Source organism: Anabrus simplex, chromosome 1, assembly GCF_040414725.1.
Source record: "Anabrus simplex isolate iqAnaSimp1 chromosome 1, ASM4041472v1, whole genome shotgun sequence".
NCBI lineage: Eukaryota > Metazoa > Arthropoda > Insecta > Orthoptera > Tettigoniidae > Anabrus > Anabrus simplex.
Window position 1 is genome coordinate 1,637,340,289 of NC_090265.1, and position 27,217 is coordinate 1,637,367,505.

The following is a 27,217-nucleotide window of genomic DNA, read 5'->3' on the forward strand; positions in this document are numbered from 1 at the left end:
TATTTTCGATTATGTTACCCCTCACTCCTAGGGAGGCTAGAGGTGGCTTACCCCCACAGTGCTCGTCTCCAGATAGCAAATAACTGTGTATTCGACACTATTTTCGTTTAATTTTATATATCAGTTCCCCCTCACCCCCCACCCCTAAACCGCCACACCTAAGGGGCTAGTGGTGGCTTACCCCCACAGTGCTCGTCTTCAGATAGAAAATAATATGTGTCCAAATTTGATTGAAATTGCTCCAGTGGTTTAGGAGGAGATGTGTCATTTACACACATACATCCATCATCAGTCCCACCTCGCCCCCCACCTAAATGGGAGCAGAAATTTGACTTTTAAAAAATCGGGAGTGTCACTATTCACCTCAGCGACCCCAAAAACTACGGATTCCACACTATTTTCGATTATTTCTTTACCTGACATCCCTAACCCCCAATCCTAAGGGGGCTAGAGGTGGCTTACCCCCACAGTGCTCGTCTCCGGATAGCAAATAATAAGTGTTCAAAATTTGATTGAAATTGCTCCAGTGGTTTAGGAGGAGATGTGTCATTTACATACATACATACATACATCAATTTTTATACATAGTAAGATTTCAAACACCTATTTACACGTATGTAACATCTTCAGTTTTAGATATGTGTATTCCCATAAAACAATAATTCAACTCTTTTTCCAATTCTTTTTGTACCGGGCGGTACACCTCCACTCCGTTAATTTAAAATGTGCGCCTGTTGGAACTCCTCTGCTGGAGGAGGGCTGAACTTTATCTACGCTGTTAATTCTTTACTTTCTCAAAAGATGTCACCATGTGGAAAAATTTGAGTTTTTGAACTGTGTCATTTTTGATGTGTTTTTGTTTCGCTTGAAGTAAGAAGTGTGAACTTTCTCTTCTAGAGGACACTACTGAAGATCTACAATAGTGCAACCTAGTGCGGAGTCAAAGAACTATTTTGTTGGAGAAAATTTAATTTCAAGAGTTTGTTCTTTGTTAAATTTCTTTCTGTCATTGTTTAAGTTGGCAATATTTACCCCTTTCTTCCCCTTGTTATGAATGTAACCAATCCCGAATTTCTTTCATTAATTTCTGACCAATCAGGGGTATCTTCCCCCAACTTGAATCTGTTGCGGGGTCCTATCCAATAAAAACGTTGTGGGCGGGTGTTTTCTTTCCCCTAACGCCTAGAACCTTCCACGAGAGGTTATAAACTGCTGATTTTTGGGTCTCCGGGCCACTTCTGTTCCATCTTTCAGTGTGTTTAGTACATAGCAGGGGGCGGGAAGCGCCTCTTTCTTCTCCAGCCGTTCAACACAAGGTAATGGCCGATTAATAACTTCTTTCTTTGCTAGCTCAGCAGTTTAACTTTCGGGGCGGGTTCTAAGCGTCCAACCATGTAACCTTTTCCTAAAATGTAACTTCTCTTTTCATCTATTCTCTTGTAAAACGACATATTGGGATAGAGAGTGCTAACCCTCTCGAGCTCCCACTCATATTGTTGTGAGGTGAACTTAGTTTTCTCAACCTATTCTTCGATAACGTAAAACAAGTGTTCTCTTCTTAAGTCACCTCTTTAGTATGGGATTAGCCCTTGTGTTAACGGCCTAGTGCCAAGTAGGTCTTAATCAAAGTGTACTAGGAGTGCAAGTTTGCCTCCTCCCAAATTGTTATTTTAGAGGTCATTTTATTAACCTTCTTTTTCATTTAAGAGACCTCAGTAGGTTGGGTATTTTACCCCTGTGTATATGTCCTTAGAGGACAGCTTGAAGGTGAAGTTTGGTGTGGCCTGTGATTGGCTTACACTTTGAGAGCAGATTGCGCTTTTGGAATTCAATTTTTGTATGCCTCGGGGAGGCTTTACTGTGTAATTTGGAGCAAGTGCTCCAGGGTTTGATTGGGGTCTTCTGCCCCTTGGTTAAAATTTTGTATATCGGAAAGTTGGGCTAGTTGCTCAAGAATTGTGAACTCAGGGCTCGAAGCCCAAATTCTGTAATCTCTGTAATTGTACATTTCAAATTGTGTTTCGGCTACTAAGTACCTGTTCTTTGTTATTACTTAATTTTGAAAAGAAAATATAACCTTGTTAAATTTTATAGTAACTTTGATTCCGTAGTTTGAGACTCATTCACGCCCGCACCTTCTTTCACCTCTACCTACCACCAAAACACGGTAACAAGTGGTAGCAGAGCGTGGTTGAATGGGTCTCAATTTAGCCCCTTTTGACGGCTACACATTGTTTTGATCCGAACTCTAACCATTTTCTCAGTTGCTGGAATTTTTTGACCTTTTCAAAATTGTTTTGTCATCATGCCAGGCCCTCGCGATGTTCCCCATCTTAATTATTTGCGCAAGGAGGAGTTGATATATGAATTGACTATTAGAAATGTACAATCTGGAGGCACGGTTGCAGTAGACACTAACAAGCTTAGAGAGTCCCTAGATTTGCCCATTTCCATCCCCAATTTGGGAGAGAAAGAAATTGATGACTCTCTTTCCACGATCGTCGAGAATATTACTGGGCTAGCTTCTGTAGTTAGTTTTTTTGATGAAAATGATCCGTCTCCTAATCAAATTAAGCGTGTGCAAGGCAGGCTATATCATTTTTCGAATAGGGTTAACGATCTGTTGTCTCTAAAACTGAATGACGTTCAGAGGAAGGAAGCTAGTACGCTGCTTGAAAATATGTCTGAATTATCTAGCAAGGTCACTCAGTTGTTAACAGGGGAGGTTCCTCCCAAAAGCGATCTACCCACCACAGTGAATGCAGGTAGTGAGGAAGCGCCTCCCAAGGGAGAAGTTAATAGGATAACCGTTGCTGCTCAAACTATCCCTGCCCCATTGGACAACGAATCTGAACATCGTGCATCATTGAGTAACATCCGTTCTGAATTAACTTCTTTGCCATTGAAACCTTTACCTACTATGTCACCCGGGTTTAGCAGCTTGCCTCATCCATTGGCAATGTTGCTCAGAGATATCTCTAAGTTTTCCGTTAATACCACCAGTGATGTAATTTCTTTTTTAAGATTTCTAGTTGAATTTCAGGATCATGCCCTCGTGTTTTCTCTTTCTCCATGTCAAATTTTGCAGATTATCTATCCGTATGCTATTGGTATTCTTTCTGATAAAATCGTAAGAGCCATTGCCGAGCAATCATCTATTGAGGATTTCCATGCCCATTTGCTAGCTAACTTCATCCCTGCTAGGGCTAGGTCCTCCCTTATTCAGAAGTACTATTATCGGGTACAGCGCTTGGATGAAAACTTGGCTGATTTCATACAAGACATGAAGTTTTATACCAGGGTGTTTGCTCTTCACTTCCCTGAGGATCAAATTGTACAAGCTATTGTGGAAGGGATTTCACCACCGTACAGGTCATATTTGTGTTTCGCGGCGTGCCCGCAAACTTTTTCTGAACTTGAAGCATTGGCCGTCTCAGCGGAAGGAGTTAGATACGCCGATTCTTTGCGTGTCGCGAAAGAACCCCCTCCTTCGTTTAGTAATACTCGGCCTCCACCTCGCCGACCAGTCACACCCCGTAAATGTTATGCTTGTGGGTCGCCCGACCATCTGCGCAATAAGTGTCCACTGATCAAGTCTAGTAGGGCAAATAATGGAGCTGGTTCAGCACAAGGCTGTTTTAAATGTGGGGCTTTCTCACATATCGCCAAGAATTGCCCAAACTCGAATAGCACCCCCTCCTGCTCAACTTCTGGTGCAAATTCCACCTATGCCAATAATAAAAAGTGACTAGTGGCTTCGGCTGAGTCGACTAATCCATCTTCCCGAGACTCAGCCCCGGGTAAACAGGTTGTAAATTCAGGGAACGAGCAATTTTCAAATTCATCTTTTGAATGCCCCAAAGAGTGTCTTAGGATTGCGGCGGATTCCCCCGCACCTGTTCCTTTTCTTAAGATTGAGTTAAATAACGAGCCTATAACAGCTCTCTTAGATTCAGGCAGTGTTTGTTCGATTATTTCGGCTGAATGGTATTCTAAATTGAAAACGGTTTGTAAACTTCCTGACTATGTCTCTTCTCCTGTTCAATACGTTTCGGCTAATTCATCTCCATTAGAAATTCTAGGTTCCTTACTGGTCAAAATTCGTGTTTTTAAGTTTACATGGAAAGTTAAATTGTTTGTGGCCAAGCAATTGTCTAGCCCCATTATATTGGGAGCGGACTTTATTTCTCACACTGGTCTTGTGCTCGATCTCCAGTCTAGGTCGTGCACATTCAAATTTGCTTCTAATTGTAAAATACCACTATTAAAGTGTAATTCTGTGTCATGTTCTTCTATTTCGCCTACCCAGGATGAGATGTTGTTAGACCTTAGACATCTACCTGAGGAGCAGGCTAATAGTATTCGCAAACTGTGTCAGTCGTTTCCCGAGGTGTTCTCTGATACTCTTGGTGTTACTGACCTTATTGAATACAAAATTGAGGTCACGGATTCGATTCCTGTCCGTTTTCCACCTTATAGGCTATCTCCACCTAAAATGAAGGCTCTGAAAGAAATTATCGATCAGATGTTGAAGGATGGTATTATTAGGCCCTCTAAGTCGGCGTATTCATCGCCTATTTTTCTAGTCCCGAAACCCCAAGGAGGCTTCAGGCCTGTCATTGATTACAGGGCTCTCAATCGGAAGGTGGTGTTGCAATCTGTGCCCCTTCCTGACCTTCATTCTTGTTTTTCATGGTTTCGTAAGGCCAAGTTCTTCACCATCTTGGACTTGAATCAGGCCTATAATCAAATTCCCCTTGCCGAAGAGTCTAAACACCTTACAGCGTTTGCCACGGACTGGAATTTATACGAATACAACCGCGTGCCTTTCGGGCTCCCCACCGGAGCAGCTGTGCTCACTAGGCTACTAGATAGGGTCTTCTCCGACATCAAATTCGAGTACTTATATCACTACTTAGATGATGTCGTCGTATTTTCAGAGACTTTTGAAGAACATCTAGATCATCTGCGAGAAGTTCTCGATCGCCTTCGTAAGGCGGGGTTAACTGTTAAGTTGTCCAAGGTTGCCTTTGCTAAGCCCTCTATGTCATTCCTAGGGCATATTGTGTCACCCGATGGGGTAGCAGTCGATCATTCTAGAACACTGGCCATCCGTGATTTAAAACCTCCCAAGGACATTAAAGGTATCGCCAGGTTCATTGGTATGGTGAATTTCTTCAGAAAGTTTATTCCTAACTTTGCTAATAGAGCGGCGCCCTTAAACCTTCTTCGTAGGAAAGGCATCAAATTTGAGTGGGGACCTTCTCAACAAGCCGCTTTTGAAGATCTGAAATTAGCTCTCTGTAATGCCCCTGTCCTTGCTATGCCTGATTTCTCAAAGAAATTCATCGTCCAAACGGACGCGTCATCGTCAGCTGTAGCTGCAGTCCTTCTTCAAGAGACTGAACTAGGGAGGCGACCCATCGCCTATGCATCTAGGACTCTATCGGCTCAAGAAGCCAAGTATTCCATCTATGAGCTCGAAGGGTTGGCAGTCTTATTTGCCTTAGAAAAGTTCCGTCTCTATCTGGAACATGTCAAATTCGACCTGGAAACAGATAATCAAGCCCTAAGCTGGGTCTTAGGTAGGCCGCGTCGTACTGGTCGTATAGCCCGTTGGGCCATCCGTATTTCTGCCTTCCAATTTGATGTCAGGCATATTAGAGGTACCGAAAATGTTGTTGCCGATGGACTCAGCCGTATGTTTTCAGACGACGTTGAGAACCATGAACAGGTCGACAGTTCATCACCCCCCGAGTCCATGCTATCTGGTGTTAATGCCATCTTAACAGATGCTCCCATGCTTTTTAGGGATATTGAGAAATACCAACGTGAAGATCCGACGCTGGCTCCGATAATGGAAACCCTTTCTTCTGGGGAACATGTTGTCCCTTATGTTCTGAGGAATGGTGTTTTATGTTGCCCTTCGAGGCATGATAAGATGATGAAAGTTGTCGTTCCAGCTGTTCTTGTGCCTATGATCTTCAAGTATTATCATGAGACCCCATTAGGAGGGCATCTGGGTATCTTTAAAACTCGTGAAAAGATTCGTGAAATGTTCATCTGGAAAGGTATGGACGGTGAAATCCGTGAACTTGTAAAAGCTTGTAAATCTTGTTTGCTCAGTAAACCCACCATGTCCACCAAGGTAGGCCTTTTGTCTTCGCATCAAGCATCGCGCCCCATGGAACGCCTGTATATTGATTATGTAGGACCATTCCCCCAGTCAAAGGGTAATGCCAACAAGTTCATCCTTGTGTGTGTAGATGGCTTTACTAGATTTTCCTGGTTATTTCCGACTAAGCTGGCTACCGCTCAGTCTACCATTACTTGCTTAAATTCTATTTTTGCTTCTTTTGGTCCGTGCCAATATATTGTATCTGATAATGCTAAGGCTTTTACATCTAATTTATTTCGTAAATTCTGTTTTGACTTATCCATCTCTCATGTAACTACTTCGGCGTATTACCCTCAACCATCTCTGGCTGAACGGGTTAATCGTAATCTCAGGTCCGCACTGATTGCCTATCATCATGATGATCATTCCAGGTGGGACACGTCCCTGCATTGGTTAGCTTTTGCTTTGAATTCGGCGGTTCATGAATCTCACAAGTTTACTCCAGCTTCTTTGATGTTCAAGTTTGTTCCCAACTCGCCGCTCTCTAACCTCTGGTCTCTGAGTGACATTCTACCCGAGACAATAGATCCGGATAACATTAAAGATCTTTGGAAGAAGGCTAAAGCCAATCTTAAAGTGTCTCATGAAAAGGTTAGGGAAAGGTATGATCGTGGACGGAGACCCACCCCTTTGAAGGTAGGTGACCAAGTTATGGTCAAGAATTTTGTTCCCGCGGGCAAGCTTGCCCCCAGATTTCATGGGCCTTGTATAATTCTCGATTTTCTCACGCCGGTTACATTGTTAGTAAGCAATCCAGCCACCGAGAGGATATTTAGGGTTCACCTGTCCCAGGTGAAACCGGTGTAAATTTTGTGTCAACTTGCTTCATATAATTTGAAAGGAATATGAAGGTTATATTTTTTTTTTTTTTTGAGTTCAACTTTAAGGCTTTCTGCCCTTTCTATAATATTTTGGTCTTATATGTAATCCTCTTGTAAAACCTTCCCCGATCCGTTAAACTGCCATTCTGTCCTTGCCTCGGCCATTACCACGCTCCCGTCTCCTGCTTCAATACACACTGTGGCTTAATTTGAGTAAATGCCATGGATATCTGCACGCCGCTGACCCCTCAACCTCCTCACCAAGCCTGTGCCCTCAAAGAAACATGATGGTCCAACACAATTCTGCCGCCGAGTTTTTATGTTTCAGTGCCCCCGCAGCCGCGCAGCGCCGTGCAGCAACTGGGGAGGGGGATGGGCCCCCTCCTCTCCAGCGAGGACGACATGTGCACGGCGAGCCGGAGCTCTCCTCCCGGCCAAGGCTGATGTGCGGCGCACAACCTGCTACTTGCCCGCAGCCTGTATATGTTCACCGCGGGCGCGGCGTACTTCAACACCTCTGCTCCCCTCATAGTGCGGGCGAGCGGTATCTCAGGGTACTTGAGGGGTCCGAGCGGCCTCCTTTGGACGCAAGCTGCAACGGCCGGTCTGGCCATTCATCTTAGCCTACATCAACTACATGGACAGTCACTATAAGAGATGACTACACTTGGGAATTCAACAACAAATTTGGTGGACATTGCAAAATTTTTCATCACATTTTAAAAGATTATCTTCAGAAATTCGCCTTCTACAAACATAAAAACCTTACGTTACCAATTACAACAAAAATTTTGGAACTGAATTAAGAATTTCTCAAATACTTCTGCAATTTATTTTAATATCAACGTCAAAACTTGGACTTTGTTTTCAAACTGACTTCATGTGAAATCCCTGGAGGAACTTTTGGGGGGGGGAGGTCTGTACCGGGCGGTACACCTCCACTCCGTTAATTTAAAATGTGCGCCTGTTGGAACTCCTCTGCTGGAGGAGGGCTGAACTTTATCTACGCTGTTAATTCTTTACTTTCTCAAAAGATGTCACCATGTGGAAAAATTTGAGTTTTTGAACTGTGTCATTTTTGATGTGTTTTTGTTTCGCTTGAAGTAAGAAGTGTGAACTTTCTCTTCTAGAGGACACTACTGAAGATCTACAATAGTGCAACCTAGTGCGGAGTCAAAGAACTATTTTGCTGGAGAAAATTTAATTTCAAGAGTTTGTTCTTTGTTAAATTTCTTTCTGTCATTGTTTAAGTTGGCAATATTTACCCCTTTCTTCCCCTTGTTATGAATGTAACCAATCCCGAATTTCTTTCATTAATTTCTGACCAATCAGGGGTATCTTCCCCCAACTTGAATCTGTTGCGGGGTCCTATCCAATAAAAACGTTGTGGGCGGGTGTTTTCTTTCCCCTAACGCCTAGAACCTTCCACGAGAGGTTATAAACTGCTGATTTTTGGGTCTCCGGGCCACTTCTGTTCCATCTTTCAGTGTGTTTAGTACATAGCAGGGGGCGGGAAGCGCCTCTTTCTTATCCAGCCGTTCAACACAAGGTAATGGCCGATTAATAACTTCTTTCTTTGCTAGCTCAGCAGTTTAACTTTCGGGGCGGGTTCTAAGCGTCCAACCATGTAACCTTTTCCTAAAATGTAACTTCTCTTTTCATCTATTCTCTTGTAAAACGACATATTGGGATAGAGAGTGCTAACCCTCTCGAGCTCCCACTCATATTGTTGTGAGGTGAACTTAGTTTTCTCAACCTATTCTTCGATAACGTAAAACAAGTGTTCTCTTCTTAAGTCACCTCTTTAGTATGGGATTAGCCCTTGTGTTAACGGCCTAGTGCCAAGTAGGTCTTAATCAAAGTGTACTAGGAGTGCAAGTTTGCCTCCTCCCAAATTGTTATTTTAGAGGTCATTTTATTAACCTTCTTTTTCATTTAAGAGACCTCAGTAGGTTGGGTATTTTACCCCTGTGTATATGTCCTTAGAGGACAGCTTGAAGGTGAAGTTTGGTGTGGCCTGTGATTGGCTTACACTTTGAGAGCAGATTGCGCTTTTGGAATTCAATTTTTGTATGCCTCGGGGAGGCTTTACTGTGTAATTTGGAGCAAGTGCTCCAGGGTTTGATTGGGGTCTTCTGCCCCTTGGTTAAAATTTTGTATATCGGAAAGTTGGGCTAGTTGCTCAAGAATTGTGAACTCAGGGCTCGAAGCCCAAATTCTGTAATCTCTGTAATTGTACATTTCAAATTGTGTTTCGGCTACTAAGTACCTGTTCTTTGTTATTACTTAATTTTGAAAAGAAAATATAACCTTGTTAAATTTTATAGTAACTTTGATTCCGTAGTTTGAGACTCATTCACGCCCGCACCTTCTTTCACCTCTACCTACCACCAAAACACGGTAACACTTTTCATCCCCGTTAAGTGCCTTTTCCGAAAACAAAACAAAAATATATGTTCGATTTTCCAAAAACATAAAATACGTTTTTAAGTAGATTCCGAATACCAGTTTTGACGTCTGTAACATGCTTAGTTCCTTTAGATATAAGTATCCTCATGAAAATAATCCATCTCATTTTTCAGTTCTTTCACACCCCTTAATTGGACTTTCCGAAAACAAAAGAAGTCGTGTTCCTCTATTTTCAAAGAAGTTTCCAGATACCAATTTTCACGTCTGTAACATCTTTATTTTTGAGGTAGGCCTATAAGTATCCTCATACAAAGAATTCAACTACTGAAATCATTCACCCCCCTCCCAAGTGGATATTCCGAAAACAAAATAAATACGGGTTTCATTACTTTGAAAAAAGATTCCAAATACAAATTTTCATGTCTGTAACATCTCCAGTTGTTGATATATAAGTATCCTAATAAAAAAGAATTCAACTCCATTTCCACCCCAGTCTCCACCCCCCCCCTCCTCTCTGTTAAATTGATTTCCCAACAAAACGTGTTTCTTTATTTTTAGAAGAGATTCCAAGTACCATTTTTCATATCTGTGATCTTCCGTTTTTGAGATTTAAGTATCCCCATAAAAGTAATTCAATATTTTCACTCCTTTCATCCTCTCCTTCAAGTGAATTTTCCGAAAACAAAAAATACATGTTTCTTTATCTATAAAGGAGCTTACAAATACCAATTATCGCGACTGCAAATTCTTCAGGTTCAGAGATATATGTATAGTAGTAGGACAAAGGCGGTTCTACTCCCGGGCCAATCAGAGGCCGCGGAGCGGGTCACGTGACTGCTGACTCAGCAGTGCGGGAAATTGGAATTCGGCGCGCGCGAAATTTGAATTCATAAACAAAGCCACGTGCTCTTTTTTGTAAACAAAGCCACGTGCTTTTTGACAGCTGTCAAGCTGAGATCTTGAGCATCGCTAACTTCAGTGCTGCCATCTTGACGGCACAAAACCTCACATGGCTTCAACCTTAGGCACGTGATGGTGCGCAATTTGAAATAGCTGTCAAGGTGATAGCTGCCATCTTTAAACAACAGACTGTCGCAAACTTTAGTGCTGACATATTGACGGGGCTAAATCCTCATGGCTATCACCTTATGCACGTGTAGCGGGAAATTTGAAATTCCACGTGCTTTTTTGACAGCTAACAGCTGCCACCTTTAAACAATAGACTATCACTAACTTCAGTGCTGGCATTTGACGGGGTTAAATCTTCACAGCTGCTATCTTATGCATGTAGTAGCGTGCAGTTTGAAATTCCTCGTGCTTTCTTGCCAGCTCTCAGCTGCCATCATTAATACAATACACTATCGCTAACTTCAGTGCTGGCATATTGACGGGGCTAAATCCTTATAGCTGCTACCTTATGCACATGGGCGCGCGAAATTCGAATTTCTACGTGTCTTTTTAACGGCTGTCAAGATAACAGCCACTATCTTTAACTACGTGCACTTGTTTTTGAACATGGCTTATTTGAGTGCTGCTATCTTGACGGAATTAAACTTTATAGCGCGGAATTTAAATAGATCTTAACGGGACTTAGCTACGCTGCGCACAACCAAGCTGCTCTTGTCGACATACCGCCATCTTATAGCAAGGTGCCCTTCTCAACATACTTACCATCTTATAGCGCGCTGCTATTCTCAACATACTATTAATTTAGAGAACCTAGTTTTTAGGTGTACTTAAACCAAGCTGCTGTTTTTAACACTCTAAGACATTCTTTTTGTTCACATACTTACTATCTTAAACGAATCTGCTGTTGCTGTTACCTACAACAGGCGTTGAGAACATGTTTAACTGCTTAGCAGGGGATACTTTTGTCCTAAGAAGATGGATTCGAACAGAGAGAAAAAATATCGTGTACTGCAATGATAACAAGACTAGAATTAAACACTATCGTAGATCAACAGGTGTTCAGAACACCGATTGTTGTGTTCAGAACATGTTTACTGCTTAGCAAGGAATACCTTTGTCCTAAGAAGATCGATTAGAACAAGAGAGAAAAAATTACCTTCTCAACATACTTACCATCTTATACCGAGCTACACTTCTCAACATACTATTCTCTTAGAGAACCTAGTTTTTCAGCATACTTAAACCAAGCTAGTGTTTTTTTAACATAGATTTAAAGCAAGCTGCTCTTCTGAACACTCTGAGACCTTTCTTTTGTTGACATACTTACCATCTTAAAAGAAGCTGCTGTTTTTGACATGTTATAGAACATAGACTGGTGTTTTTCAACATAGATTTAAAGCAAGATGCTCTTCTGAACACTCTAAGACCTTTCTTTTGTTGACAACTTACAATCTTAAACGAAGTTGATGTTTTTGACCTCCTCCTTGAGTGATATGCAGACGTAGAATTTAAGCATATGATCCTAACCTTATCCTGCAAACAAAAGGAGGGAGCGGTGGGAGGAGTATGAGGAGGAGAAGGTAATACACATGTGGACAAAGGAATACATAATCTAAAATAAAGTAATATGCCAATTCTACATTAATTATTAACATTGCATCTTGTATGTACAAGTTTTTTCTGCATCTTGAATGATAATATAATTTTCTGTACTACAGCATTAGTAATTCTCCCTTCTTATATGTGCAACTTAATCATTCTCTGCATCTTGAATGATAATGTAATTTTGTATACATAGCGGTGTACCCCTCTCTTCTTAAATGATAATGTAATTTGCCCTTCTTACAGATCATGTATGTACAGCAATGTTAATTATGCATCTTGTACGTGTTGCTGTACCCCCGTGGAACATTTTTAAGGGAATCACTATCCCATACAGGTTTGTCATCGAAAGGAAGCAATGAAAAATTATTTTGCTCGATCGTATATACATGATGTTTGCGTGATTGAATCCTTTTTTGCGTACAGAGAGCGGCATTTCTAGATGTTAGTACATCGCGATAGTGTTGAACATGTAAACGGCTAACGACGCTTGGACGTACACCTTTTGATTTTTTAACAAATTGTGAATTTTGAGTGTCATAGGCATATATTTTTGGTGCTAAACCAATAAACTCAGTCGTGATATTCATGCTACATTCATCTTATAAGCCCTATGACTTCTTATTTTGTGGCCGAATGTTAAATGGATTACTAGGTGAAAAGGATGAAGTGTCAAAGTATTGAGAATGGTTTCGCATCACATCTCCATTTACAAGTGTATCAAGTGAAAAGCTGATAAATTTATAGGAATCTAGAAAGAGAATGCTAATATCGCCTACACGATAACTGAATGACATAAAGCGTTCATGACTTTGCGCAATCACGGTGAAATTTGTACAATTTAATTGTAAAAAGTCACGAACAATTTAGTGGCTGTCATAGCCTGACAAGTTACGGAAAAGCAAGGAATAAATTTAGGCACACGATATGAAAGATTGCACGAATCATGTGCAGATCCACGATATTTCGCGGTAAAGGGGCAGTGATATCTAACCTTAATCTGTGGGAAAATAAGTGGCTGTTTACAGATGTGACATTGCGGTTTCATCATGCACAATCATCTCATCCAATGTCATTTGAATTGGCACTGGTGGCGAAATAAGAGTATGAACGCGTTGTGCTAAATCTTATTATTTTAACAGCCATGCAGTACAGTTTTCTCCTCGATACACCTTAAAAAAGGATAGAGATGCATCGTAGGAACAAACTACTTTGTAAGCTACTGAAAACGGAGTGTAGGGTTCGCTCAAGTCTGGTTGGCAATGATGAAAAGGTACAGTAAAACATTCAAAATCTGCACAAACAGTAAAAGGAACAGGTTTCTGACGATAATAATTCTCAAAATTCATTTCTGCATTTTCTCTGGTTGGCAGAATAAGTTTTACGGCTGGATGTGTTACACAATCATTTATGTGTGTAGTTAACAGGCTTTCTATAGAAAAGTACTGTAAACATCTGTCACATATATAAATTTTTTTCGTGTGATGAAAGCTGAGATCTTAACAAGCGCGAAAGATTAGTTATAAGGCAGTAGTGGCTTGTGTTTTCATTGCAAACATACAAAACATGAAGATGGTGTTGTTTTAGAGAAGAAGCTGTGTTAAGTGGTCCTAAAATACTGTCTCCGTTGACACCGTATACAGAAAAGAAAAAATTGGGGTTGTTTTTCTCAAACGTAGATATGTTTGTTAAATCCACGGGAAAAGAAACACCTTCAAAATTTAATGACTGGTGCAACTGAATAAACATATCCTTATACTGAAAAGTTCTTGATGGATTATGTGTTGTTCCTGGTTTTAACGCCATTGCGATACACCATAGAAAGCCATTGTCACCGTTATTCTCAATATTCATCACTGCTCTCTTATTTACAATAGCTTGAGGAAGTTTAATGTATTGCCTACCTGAATTCAAGGGATCGAATTTACACACATTAATTTGAAGATGCGAAATACTCTCGAGTGTTTTATTGCTCGCACCCTCTTCAAACTGATATTTAGCGAGCAATTCGTCGACAATGTGTTTGCGAAACCATTCCGAAATATTGTCCGATCATAAGAGTTTCGTCATTTTAGAAGAAATGTAAAATGTTTCGTGAATTTTCTGATTATCTTTGAAAATAATGAAGGAACAAGCAAGACTGGCGTTTAGTTTAAGCGCCGTATGCACAGTCAGCAAAGAAGTCACTTTTTCTTCGAAAACATTATAGCAAGAGAGTAAGAAAGAATTTGGATCTAAAACATTAAACGAATTTCGTATAATACCGCTTAGTATACGCGATGAAAATATGTATGCATAGTTTCGTTCATGTGTAATTCTAGCAACAAACGTTAGGGAGATATGAAACTTAGAACATAGACGAAGTTTATCACAAGGAGAGAAAGGTTGATAAGAAATGTCTTGTGACACACAGGACTTGTTCAGTTGGTTTTGGTCGGAAGTGTATGGATAAAGAATAGTAGGGGGGAGACTAATACTTCAATATGACTAACAAATTACAGTAGATGTATTCTACTACATTTCTGTAGAAGTTTTGAAGTTGGCATAGGAGAGACTAGCATGAAGGGTTACCATAAATCAATCTATTCCAATGTTGCAGTGCAATAGATCCTGCCTCTTCCAATAAATTATACCCAATTGTTTTATTTTGCCCCGCTGTTTAAGTTAGTAATGGTGATATTTCGTTAGTTTGTAACAATTCTTCAGACTCTAATTTCGCTCACTTCACTAGTCCAGTTTTAATGCACATGAAAGTACAGTACAATATTTAGTTAAATAACTCATGGCGAGGAGAAGAGGGACTGAGCTCAATCTTTATTAATTCGTCCACCTAATGGTATATAGCACATTTATCTGGCTGGTTTATTTTTCGAGATGTTTATGTTGAACATACCCCATTTTATGCAACACTCAACTTTCCTAAATGTTCCTCTCCGTGGATACCAATTTTAAAGACATAGCCAAACCAAATATTCAAAAATACACACACAGCACTTGGATCACGAATTATAAACAATCCGTTATAACAAAAAACACTAATTGTTTGAAAGTTCCATAAGGAAGTTTTAGTATAAGCCATTGCCTCGTTTCACGTCTTTGTCCTAGCGCCTGCATTTATCCCCTGTCCACAGTATGAATATGATATGGTTTACATTCAAAACGTGTACCAAAAAGCAAGTTTTATATTGTTAATGTTATCTTTATTCACAGGTCACAATGTATCACTGGGATCTCCCTCAGTGGCTTCAGGACCTAGGAGGATGGACCAACCCCATCATTGCTGACTACTTCGAGGACTACGCTAGAGTCTTGTACGAGAACTTTGGTGATCGGGTGAGTTAATCTGTTTAGCTGTAGACTGAGAAGGAATCGTGTCATACATCTGGTTATCAGGGAATTAAAATGCTCAGAAGATAGTCCCTTGAGGACTAACGTATTTTTTAAACGTCACAGTTATACCAGTTTACTCTGTCCAACAGATTTCATCACATCAAATGTTGAATATACTTAGTATTTTTCCGTTAGTGACTTTTTACAGACATTGTTATAAACAAACTATGAAATAAGACGTTTATTTCTTTACGTCTGCAAATAAAATTGTATACATGGTGTATCATAATTAACAGTGCAAATTGAAACAGCTGTAATTACAAAAACGTCTTAGTAAACATGCGTCCGCAGACGAGCCATTTGCGAGATAATTTAGAACTTGTGTTGCCAGCCACCTTTGACTTTATTGTGTGGAAACGTCATCCTAGTTAGGAAAAGCCACTAATACGACATTAAGAAAATGTATTAGATACTTTGGTGTAAGTGCAGTTGTTGTATTGGTACCTTTTCCTAACTAGGCTCAAGTCAGTGGTGGTTAGTTAGCACAAATTCTTAATTATCTCGCAAAAGACCCTTGTTTACGAAGTCTTGTTTTATTCTAGAATCGTGTACTTACAGCTGTTTCATTTTTCGCTATTAATTATGATAAACCCTGTTTAGAATACAATAATAACTGTCTTAGGAGTTAAATTATTTATTAATAAGTTCTACAGACATGTTTCTTAACTTTGTCCGACTTCCTCACATTAAAATGTATTTTCGTAATCACTATAGTTTCTTCTTAAAAGCGAGAGGCAGACTGAATTTGCAAAACTTTTGGGGCCTTCGTGAAATTGAATGACAGTCAATGTGTTTGTTCAATTTTCGAAACTCGCTCCTGAACTTTACGCAACCCTACACGAACTACAGTCCGCCCACTTCAGTTTAAAACGCGCTGCATTGCTAAGAACTTCTTGTGGGAGGCCATTATCACCATACTAACTCTTCATTAAATTTTATTTGTACATCATGCAAGAGAAATATGATTCATCTGCGAAGCTAAAAGCATTGATATATTCGTATATTTTATGTTAATTGAACATAGAATTAACTTCTCCGCCTCTGTGGTGTAGTGGTTGGTGTGATTAGCTGCCAACCCCGGCGGCCCGGGTTCGATTCCCGACTCTGCCACGAAATTTGAAAAGTCGTACGAGGGCTGAAACGGGGTAAACTCAGTCTTGGGAGGTCAGTTGAGTAGAGTGGTTCGATTCCCACCTCAGCCATCCTCGAAGTGGTTTTCCGCGGTTTCCCACTTCTTGTTCAGGCAAATGCCGGGATGGTACTCAACTTAAGGCCACGGTCGCATCTCTCCCTATTCCTTGTCTATCCCTTCCGATCTTTCCATTCCTAAACAAGGCCCCTGTTCAGTATAGCAGGTGAGGCGACCTAGGTAAGGTACTGGTCTTCCTCCCAGTTGTATACCCCCAACTCAAATTTTCATGCTCCAGGAGACTGCTCTTGAGGCAGTAGAGGTAGGATCCCTCGCTGAGTCCAAGGGAAGAACTAACCCTGGACTGTAAACGGATTTAGAAAGAAAGAAAGATAAAATTAACAACATAATGATTATCTCAGTAATACCGTGACCAGCCCACTCAGTTTACATATACGGTAATTAAGAAACCTTCATTATCTGCATGAAAGATTAAAACACTTTTAAATCTCTGAGGATAACTGAAGTATGGGCCTATGAATGCAGGCAAATACACAGCCTGACAAACAAACTGAAGTGCCAAGAAGGGGAGGAGGAAACGAGATGTAACTTCACATCTTGAGAGAGTATGTGATGTGATCTCAGTGATTACAACATTGAGTCAAATTTACGAGCCCACGTATCTGTATGACGTTGCACCCCTTCCTGGTTTGGAAGCATGCACGCACTGATTCGATTGGGAAGGATGTCATCAAGCCGTTGTATCCTCTACTAAGTACGAAGAGCATTTTAACATACGAGGTTTGGTTTCTTAACCAACGATATCCTTTAATTTTGAAAGTTTGGTTTTCACCGGTCTGTCATTCGGTTAGGGTTGCATAAAATGTTAACCCAGTTGTCATGAAATTTCCCAATATTAGACACATCCCGATTTTCCCTTCACTTGGTTTCATCTTCATTCGTTCAGTAGGAGCTGATAATACCGTCTCTCAGCTAGAGATATGAACAATGAATCAGGCCACGGGTACCACGCGTAGGTCCACTGTTGGTTTCTTCCTAACAAGAGATGTTTTGTTTTGTACTGTCTTTCTTTCTTCTTTCTTTCTTTCTTTCTTTCTTTCTTTCTGCTCACTGCGGAATCCAAAGCCATCCGAAGTACCTTCCATGTAGTGGAAGTGCCAGTGCTAGAGTTTCATCTCGATCGTGGTGTTTTAGAATTCGTCCACTTTCAGCGATTTTCACACTTCTACAACATTTATACTGAATCTATGGATAAATAACATATATTGGACGTACAGAAAGAAAGAAGATATCATGATATTCTTTCAACATTTCTGTGTGTTAAAAATAAGCTATATGTTCCCGTGGAGAAACTTCATAAGTCAAATACATGTAAACCAATGTGGAACCAAAAATCATGAACTGAGATTGCAGCGTCAATATCATCAACTGTCAGGGCTATTTTATTAAAATGCCTGCACATTCTAATCAGTGGTTAATTTCGTAGACGGATGGACATGGATCATCTACATCAGAGGTTCTCAAACTGTTATGAGAGTGTACCCCTCAGCCATGGCTAAAAGTTGAATGTAACCCCCACAGAAAAAATCCTTAAACGATAGGTTAAAAATATATTCGTAACTTCCTAATTAATAAGGCATTTTAATTTATTATGACAAATCATACACATCATAAATAAGAAGAGATTGTGAAATTAAATACATTGTATAACACATCACAAGAAATCTAAACGTTTGTGTCTGTATCAAGTATAATACAATGATAATAAAGCACCACACGGTACCCTGTTTGTATGAAAGTTTCACAAAACGCTACATTTTATTATCAAAATAAAATTAATAAATAAGGATGAAAAGTTTCCGATTTTGTTTCTGGAAATCAGACATTATGAAACCTCAAAATTTCAATGGGATGGGTGTGCATGCTTGGCGTGAGACAGTTTTCTGATGTGTCTTAGTCCAAGCGAAACGTTCAAACGAAGCGTGGCTCCACATATACATATTTAATGTTCTCCTTATTTACACTGACTGACAGTGACAATGCAACACCAAGGAGGAGTGGTTAGAAAGGGATGAAAGTTGGGGAAAAAACAGAGACGGCACGGATGAATAATTGATGTTTATTTCAAACCGATATGCAGGTTACACAATGCGCACGGCATCGACTCAGTAGGATGTAGGACCACCGCGAGCGGCGATGCACGCAGAAACACGTCGAGGTACAGAGTCAATAAGAGTGCGGATGGTGTCCTGAGCGATGGTTCTCCATTCTCTGTCAACCATTTGCCACAGTTGGTCGTCCGTACGAGGCTGGGGCAGAGTTTGCAAACGGCGTCCAAAGAGATCCCACACGTGTTCGATTGGTGAGAGATCCGGAGAGTACGCTGGCCACGGAAGCATCTGTACACCTCGTAGACCCTGTTGGGAGATGCGAGCAGTGTGTGGGCGGGCATTATCCTGCTGAAACAGAGCATTGGGCAGCCCCTGAAGGTACGGGAGTGCCACCGGCCGCAGCATATGCTGCACGTAGCGGTGGGCATTTAACGTGCCTTGAATACGCACTAGAGGTGACGTGGAATCATAGGCAATAGCGCCCCAAACCATGATGCCGCGTTGTCTAGCGGTAGGGCGCTCCACAGTTACTGCCGGATTTGACCTTTCTCCACGCCGACGCCACACTCGTCTGCGGTGACTATCACTGACAGAACAGAAGCGTGACTCATCGGAGAACACGACGTTCCGCCATTCCCTCATCCAAGTCGCTCTAGCCCGGCACCATGCCAGGCGTGCACGTCTATGCTGTGGAGTCAATGGTAGTCTTCTGAGCGGACGCCGGGAGTGCAGGCCTCCTTCAACCAATCGACGGGAAATTGTTCTGGTCGATATTGGAACAGCCAGGGTGTCTTGCACATGCTGAAGAATGGCGGTTGACGTGGCGTGCGGGGCTGCCACCGCTTGGCGGCGGATGCGCCGATCCTCGCGTGCTGGCGTCACTCGGGCTGCGCCTGGACCCCTCGCACGTGCCACATGTCCCTGCGCCAACCATCTTCGCCACAGGCGCTGCACCGTGGACACATTCCTATGGGTATCGGCTGCGATTTGACGAAGCGACCAACCTGCCCTTCTCAGCCCGATCACCATACCCCTCGTAAAGTCGTCTGTCTGCTGGAAATGCCTCCGTTGACGGCGGCCTGGCATTCTTAGCTATACACGTGTCCTGTGGCACACGACAACACGTTCTACAATGACTGTCGGCTGAGAAATCACGGTACGAAGTGGGCCATTCGCCAACGCCGTGTCCCATTTATCGTTCGCTACGTGCGCAGCACAGCGGCGCATTTCACATCATGAGCATACCTCAGTGACGTCAGTCTACCCTGCAATTGGCATAAAGTTCTGACCACTCCTTCTGTGACCTCCCCTCTCGGAGAACAATCATCAAATGAGAAATGCAACCATTCAAGCTAAGGGCGCCAATCTTTAAGTTGAGGACTTAAAGATAAAAATTTATAATCAAGCTTGGACGGACTCTTATCACAGGGGTGGGGTGATAGTGCACTAATCATTAAGCAGGAGAATTAAAAATCAAAAGGCTAATTAAGGCAAATTGATTAAAGTGAACTTGAAAAATAATATTTATTATATTTAATATAAATGACGACGGTTTAACGAGAACTGAATTTAAAATAGAAAATGAATTTAATAAAAAATTGAATGACTCTACTTCGCGAAAACTTGCAATATCTTTAACTCGCTTGCTCACCATTTAGTCTTGGTCTGCTGGTCCTTGGGAAGCTTCCCTCCTGGTAGCTGGAACATCACCGGTCGTCTTTGATATCTCTTCATCTGCAGCTAAGTACCATTCCTGCCTTGCAAATTGCATCCACCACTAATTGGAAGATGACTTCAAAACTAACACTCCCTATTATGCTTTATCCCGTATATTGGAGATAAGCCCTAAGTCATAGTTAGCAAAACCACCTTGGGTTATTTGGAGAGGATACTCAATTAAGAATCCTTCCAACTTTACGGAAAATATTCGCTGAAGTTTCATTTCTATCTAGATTAATACTACTTATTGACTTAGACTGGTTCAAACCGGTCTTGTAGCTGAGCTGTACGTACTTCCTGATGAGAGTGGCTATACACCCCTCATTCGGAATTTCTAAGTACCACGTCGTGGTAATGAAGTAAAATACTAACGTAGAATCAAACGAAGAAGATCAAGTAGAATGCAGCCGAGTCCAGTAGTAGAGATCAAGATGAAGCCAAGAGCTCCAGCACGTCCTTTTATAACCTTCACTGGCGCTAATTACAGGTCGCTCCACGTGGTCCAATCAGATGACATGTCTCTCCCCACTCCAGATATTAGAGTTGACGGGTCTTAACTCTGATATTAACTGTTCTTCTATTGGTCCATTCTCTCAGTATCCATGGCAATATGACGCTCCTTTCAAAATATAGGCGTTGATTAGTTTGAATAATTCTGGTCGAAATACGGTAGCTTACGTTAGGACGCGTGAACACGTGCTCGCTTTTCTCAGAACTTGATGTCTAAATTTGTCCTTCCTTTCTCCTCGGTGATGTGGCAAGATAGAGGAAATCTACTGCAAGTTAATTTTAACCGACTGTCGCAAGAATCTAAGTGAATATGAGGATATTCAGCCCTCGTTTACAAGTCGTAGTTACAAAGCAATGAAATGATAGTGAGCAAATGATTAAACATGAATTATAATACAATTACATACCAAATAAATATCATGACGTTAAATTTCTGAATTAATTACACATAATAAAATTAACATAATTACACTGTAACGTCTGGAACGTTACATACGCCCCCATGAGTTCTTAACAAATATCACATGAGTTGAGAACTCACACACTTACTCCCACATTGACTTGAAATACCTCTATTACCTGCCCATTACGAGCGACAGTATTTTCATACAATTAATTATATCTCACTCTTTCCATATCTCTCTTAGACTGCTTACCATTGCGAATGTCTGTTATTTCAGTTCATCTTGAGGTTTAGATACAAAATTATTCCCAACACAAGCAACTTTCCATTTTTGTAAAAAACAAGATTACCCTAGAGAATATCACATAATATATATACAATTCAGATTACAAACTCTGCCGAGTGTCTATTTGTCCTTTTACTCCCCACCTCTCCGACATTCTTTGCTAGATAGCAGTAACACGGTCTCTTCCAATCTTTTACATTAAAAAAATGGAAAACAAATGATACACACAATTTACACTTTTATCACTCTTTCGAATGTTTCAACCTTATCTTGAAGCAGGATGCAATACACTTCACACAAATACACACGTAATTTAAGCTCACGGTAAAATTATTGCAAGTTAGAAATGCACATACGGGAAAATTAATTATTTGCCGTCGTCAGCTTTAGTTAGCCTTCTGTAACATCTTAGAAAACAAATATATCAAATTTCATGGCCTCACATACGGAAAACAGATGATCTCTCGTCAATGAACAAGCGTAAATCTACCGTCACACAAACACCTCCCTTGTTTACAAACACAACTAGGAAATACCACCACAATAGAGCCGTAAACTCATCCCACTCGTAGTCTGACATAACAAGTAGCAACTTCCCCGAGTTACTGACCTATATCTCACAATCCGGTTCAGCCACCTCACACGACAGGTATCTCCGTAAACTACTAATGTTATATGAACCATTCATTACGCTCTCGCCATCCGCTAACTTGTAAGCACAGGGTCCTAGTTTTCTATGTACTTTATAAGGGCCTTGATATAAAAGAAAAAATTTCTTTGTTACCTTATCCTCACTATTTGACAACATTGGAACTCTCACCAAAACCATATCACCTACCTCAAAGTTATCAAGTACCTTACGTTTCTGCTGTCTTTTACGTTTATCTCCAGATTTAATCAGGTTCTCCCGTGCTAGTCGGACGTAAAATTCAGCATTACAAGGTGGTTCCTCAGGCAAACCTAACACTCTCACTACGCTCTCGTATTCAATACACAGACGTATTGATCCATCAGACTTAGGCACGACAATTAAGGGATTAACATATTGACTGTTTGATAATTCAATCACATCGTCTGCTAACATAGCTTGAATTTGATCCTCTACGGCTTTTGCATATTTGTGTGGTATCGGATACCGCGGTCCGCTGAATGGAGTCTTATCCAGCACAGAAAAAGAATGTTCATACAGATGGGTAACACCAGGTTTCTCGGAGAAAATCTCCACGTGTTCACATAACACTTCAAATAACTTGTCCTTCTGGATTTCATTTAACTCATTTCTACTTACGGCTTCTTTCAAGCCACATATTTTATCCTCATTAATCCACAACTGGCACAACTTCAGGCCCTCACTAGCCTCTTCATTAACTTTAGAAACCTCTCTCATTCTCCACACTGTACTAACTTCCGTTTTCCTCTGAATTTCCTCCTCAAACTTGACCTTGATATCCTCATTATTCCACCTCAAATTTAGCATAAGATCATTGTAATTTAACTGAGCCAATTTTAACGTTAACCAGTCAGATCCCAAGATAAAATCAAATATCAAATGCGGAATTACCAAACATATCTGAACGCTAATAGAATTATTAATGCAAATCGGGACAGCTACTTGTTTACAAATTTGCTTAGACTTCTTACCAACAGCCGTAATGATAAAAGTAGACTTAACAGGCATTTCCTCCAACTGAATACCCTGTTTCACTAATGACTCATACCACTGAGAACTAATACATGATATTTGGCTACCAGAATCAATCAAAACTTTAACCCACGCCCCCCAGACTTTCAATTTAACAACGGGATTGACTACTTTATTATTTGAATCTCCATTATTCTGCTCGGGTTCATACAACAAATCGTCTCTAACATCGAGGTCATATGGTAACACTTTCATGGCAAGACACTTCGCTACCTTCATACTAGGCTGGAATTCTGACCTAACATTACAGCCTCTAGTTAGTTTAAAGGTTCCCTTTGTGTATTGACGTTGGACTCATTAGTACATTGCTCTGGCCTCCGTTGGGAATTTCCTGTCCTATATTCAGATGCTCCGCTCCTGCTGTTCTGCTTAGGTCTGAACTGATTACGAGCTTCGTGATTCTGTATTCTACCGTTATGTCTCATTCCGTTGTGATGACTAAAGTTCTGAATATTCTCCGTTCTACTCCTAAGGTTACCTAAAGCATCAAAACTGCCTAGTAGGTTCTCCATCTCCTGAATAGTACCAACTTTTTGCATGCAGGCCGCTTCTCTCACCCTGTCCGGAAAATGTCTCAAAAGTAGTCTTACTACATCAGACCCTTCGGTTATACCATCTAAGTTCTGACAAATCATGACATGTGCCAGGAAGTACTCGGTCATAGTAACTCCTTCATGCTGTTTGTACCTCCCAAATACCACCCTTTCTCTCTCCCGAGCTTGTATCGCTTCATTCCAGAATTTCTCTCTAAATTTATTTCTGAATTCTTTCAGGTTCGTCATCGTTTGCCTATATACCATGAACCAAGACCGAGTTTCTCCTACAAAAGCATGGTCAATATTTTCCATAACGTCTTCCCAGTCCATAGACCCTTCCTCTAGACGCTTTTCAAATCGTTTTTCAATCATCTTAAGGAAATCTAGCGGGTTCGTTTGTTTCCCATTAAATTTAGGTAGTTCAATTTCCTTAATGTAGCTATTTCCTAGACAGTGCCTTCCCGTGAAAACCTGTTTATCCTTTGCCACCTGTTTTAACTTATTTTCTGCTTTCTCTATCCGGCATTCTACATCTCTGTCTCCCCTATCAATTTCTCTCTCCAAATTAACCTGCTTCTCTTTCAATGTCCTAATTTCAATCTTATTCTCTTCAGCTATCGCAAACCTTTCTTCACTTGCCCGGGTCTCATCTTCTATTCTAAGCTTTACCGTGTCAATCTCTTGTTGGACGTGGTCTTTAAATATCCGTATTTCCCCTCTTTGAGTCTCAACTCTCTTATCAATACTAGTGACCTGCCTCATTACTTCCTCCCTAGTAGAGTTGTTTTCCTTCCCCATTAATTCCAGGAATTCACTTCTCTGTTCCGCAAACTTTTCTTCTACCTTTTTCCCTTGCCGTACATATTCACTTTCCTGGTCCTCTAATCGCTTATTAAAATGTTCATTTTTTACCACCAGATCGCGTAACTGCCTACTGTGTTCGTCCATTCTCCGATTCGCTTCCTCCTTATTTTCCCTCATCTCCCTACTTAATTCAGCTTTAGTTTGTTCTAACTGTTCTTTCAGTTCAGATTTAGTTTGTTCTAATTCACCTTTAAGCTCAGATTTAGTTTGTTCTAATTCACCTTTAAGCTCAGATTTAGTTTGTTCTACATCTGTTTTAATTTGTTCCAATTCACTTTTTATTTCAGTTTTACTGTCCTCTATCTTACTTAACATTAACTGCATCATTCCCATTAACTGATCATTATTATTACTTTCATTGTTAGTGTTTACTTCCGCTTCGCCCCCCATCCTACTATCATCTGACTCCATACTGACTTCTTTCTGCTTGCCTTCACTCTCCATACTACTTACACTTCTATCTTCAATTTCCTCTACTAGACTACACAACTCTTCCTCTGAACTCAATACATTATTGCCTTTTATCGCCCGTCCACTGCGCAACATCCTCTCCTCTTTCGTCTGATCAGCCATGACCCTTCCCACAATCAAACACTCCTAATGAAACGTGGATATCCAAATTTTGCCCATAATACGAATTCTGATATCGTTACTGTCATTAACTGCTCCGTACTTAATGATTTTCTCGCCACACGTTGGAGCGGCATTTATGTGACCTCCCCTCTCGGAGAACAATCATCAAATGAGAAATGCAACCATTCAAGCTAAGGGCGCCAATCTTTAAGTTGAGGACTTAAAGATAAAAATTTATAATCAAGCTTGGACGGACTCTTATCACAGGGGTGGGGTGATAGTGCACTAATCATTAAGCAGGAGAATTAAAAATCAAAAGGCTAATTAAGGCAAATTGATTAAAGTGAACTTGAAAAATAATATTTATTATATTTAATATAAATGACGACGGTTTAACGAGAACTGAATTTAAAATAGAAAATGAATTTAATAAAAAATTGAATGACTCTACTTCGCGAAAACTTGCAATATCTTTAACTCGCTTGCTCACCATTTAGTCTTGGTCTGCTGGTCCTTGGGAAGCTTCCCTCCTGGTAGCTGGAACATCACCGGTCGTCTTTGATATCTCTTCATCTGCAGCTAAGTACCATTCCTGCCTTGCAAATTGCATCCACCACTAATTGGAAGATGACTTCAAAACTAACACTCCCTATTATGCTTTATCCCGTATATTGGAGATAAGCCCTAAGTCATAGTTAGCAAAACCACCTTGGGTTATTTGGAGAGGATACTCAATTAAGAATCCTTCCAACTTTACGGAAAATATTCGCTGAAGTTTCATTTCTATCTAGATTAATACTACTTATTGACTTAGACTGGTTCAAACCGGTCTTGTAGCTGAGCTGTACGTACTTCCTGATGAGAGTGGCTATACACCCCTCATTCGGAATTTCTAAGTACCACGTCGTGGTAATGAAGTAAAATACTAACGTAGAATCAAACGAAGAAGATCAAGTAGAATGCAGCCGAGTCCAGTAGTAGAGATCAAGATGAAGCCAAGAGCTCCAGCACGTCCTTTTATAACCTTCACTGGCGCTAATTACAGGTCGCTCCACGTGGTCCAATCAGATGACATGTCTCTCCCCACTCCAGATATTAGAGTTGACGGGTCTTAACTCTGATATTAACTGTTCTTCTATTGGTCCATTCTCTCAGTATCCATGGCAATATGACGCTCCTTTCAAAATATAGGCGTTGATTAGTTTGAATAATTCTGGTCGAAATACGGTAGCTTACGTTAGGACGCGTGAACACGTGCTCGCTTTTCTCAGAACTTGATGTCTAAATTTGTCCTTCCTTTCTCCTCGGTGATGTGGCAAGATAGAGGAAATCTACTGCAAGTTAATTTTAACCGACTGTCGCAAGAATCTAAGTGAATATGAGGATATTCAGCCCTCGTTTACAAGTCGTAGTTACAAAGCAATGAAATGATAGTGAGCAAATGATTAAACATGAATTATAATACAATTACATACCAAATAAATATCATGACGTTAAATTTCTGAATTAATTACACATAATAAAATTAACATAATTACACTGTAACGTCTGGAACGTTACACTTCTTGGTGTTGCATTTGCTCTGTCAGTCAGTGTATTTCCATATTTCAAGTTTTCTTCATTTTTCCCCTGAAGGCTACTCGCGTATCCCACTAAATGTCTCCGGCGTACACTAAAGATATGCGTACCACGGTTTGAGAACCACTGATCTACAGTGTAATGGTTGCCGTGTCTTCTAATTGGTCCATTTCTCACCGAATTCACCCTAGAAATTTGAAAAAACAATATGTTGGCGTTCTGCAACCTATAGGAAGAGTGCATGACCTCCACAAGAATAAAGGTATAGGAAGAAGAAGTAGAGAGGTCATGAAAGACAGAAAAAAACAAATTCCCCAGGCCATCAAAAACCTAATACCGTTGCTGTCAGAAAAGAACATGCACTGACTCAAGAAGGTGGTAAGAGAATAGACTGGCACACGCGGAAGGAATGTTACTCGCGGCATACATTTGGAGGAGGAATTTAACTTGCTCTACACTAATGGTACAGACCTGAT

At 40.7% G+C, this 27,217-nt stretch overlaps 1 protein-coding gene across 1 annotated transcript in view; it reads left to right on the forward strand.

Annotated features, from left to right (window-relative positions):
- Positions 1 to 27,217, forward strand: part of LOC137497052 (myrosinase 1-like) — a 122,965-nt gene that overhangs the window by 48,723 nt on the left and 47,025 nt on the right. Inside the window, exon 4 of the mRNA XM_068225645.1 lies at positions 15,130 to 15,252. Within this exon, the coding sequence (XP_068081746.1) occupies positions 15,130 to 15,252 (123 nt within the window). The remainder of the gene's footprint in view (positions 1 to 15,129; positions 15,253 to 27,217) is intronic.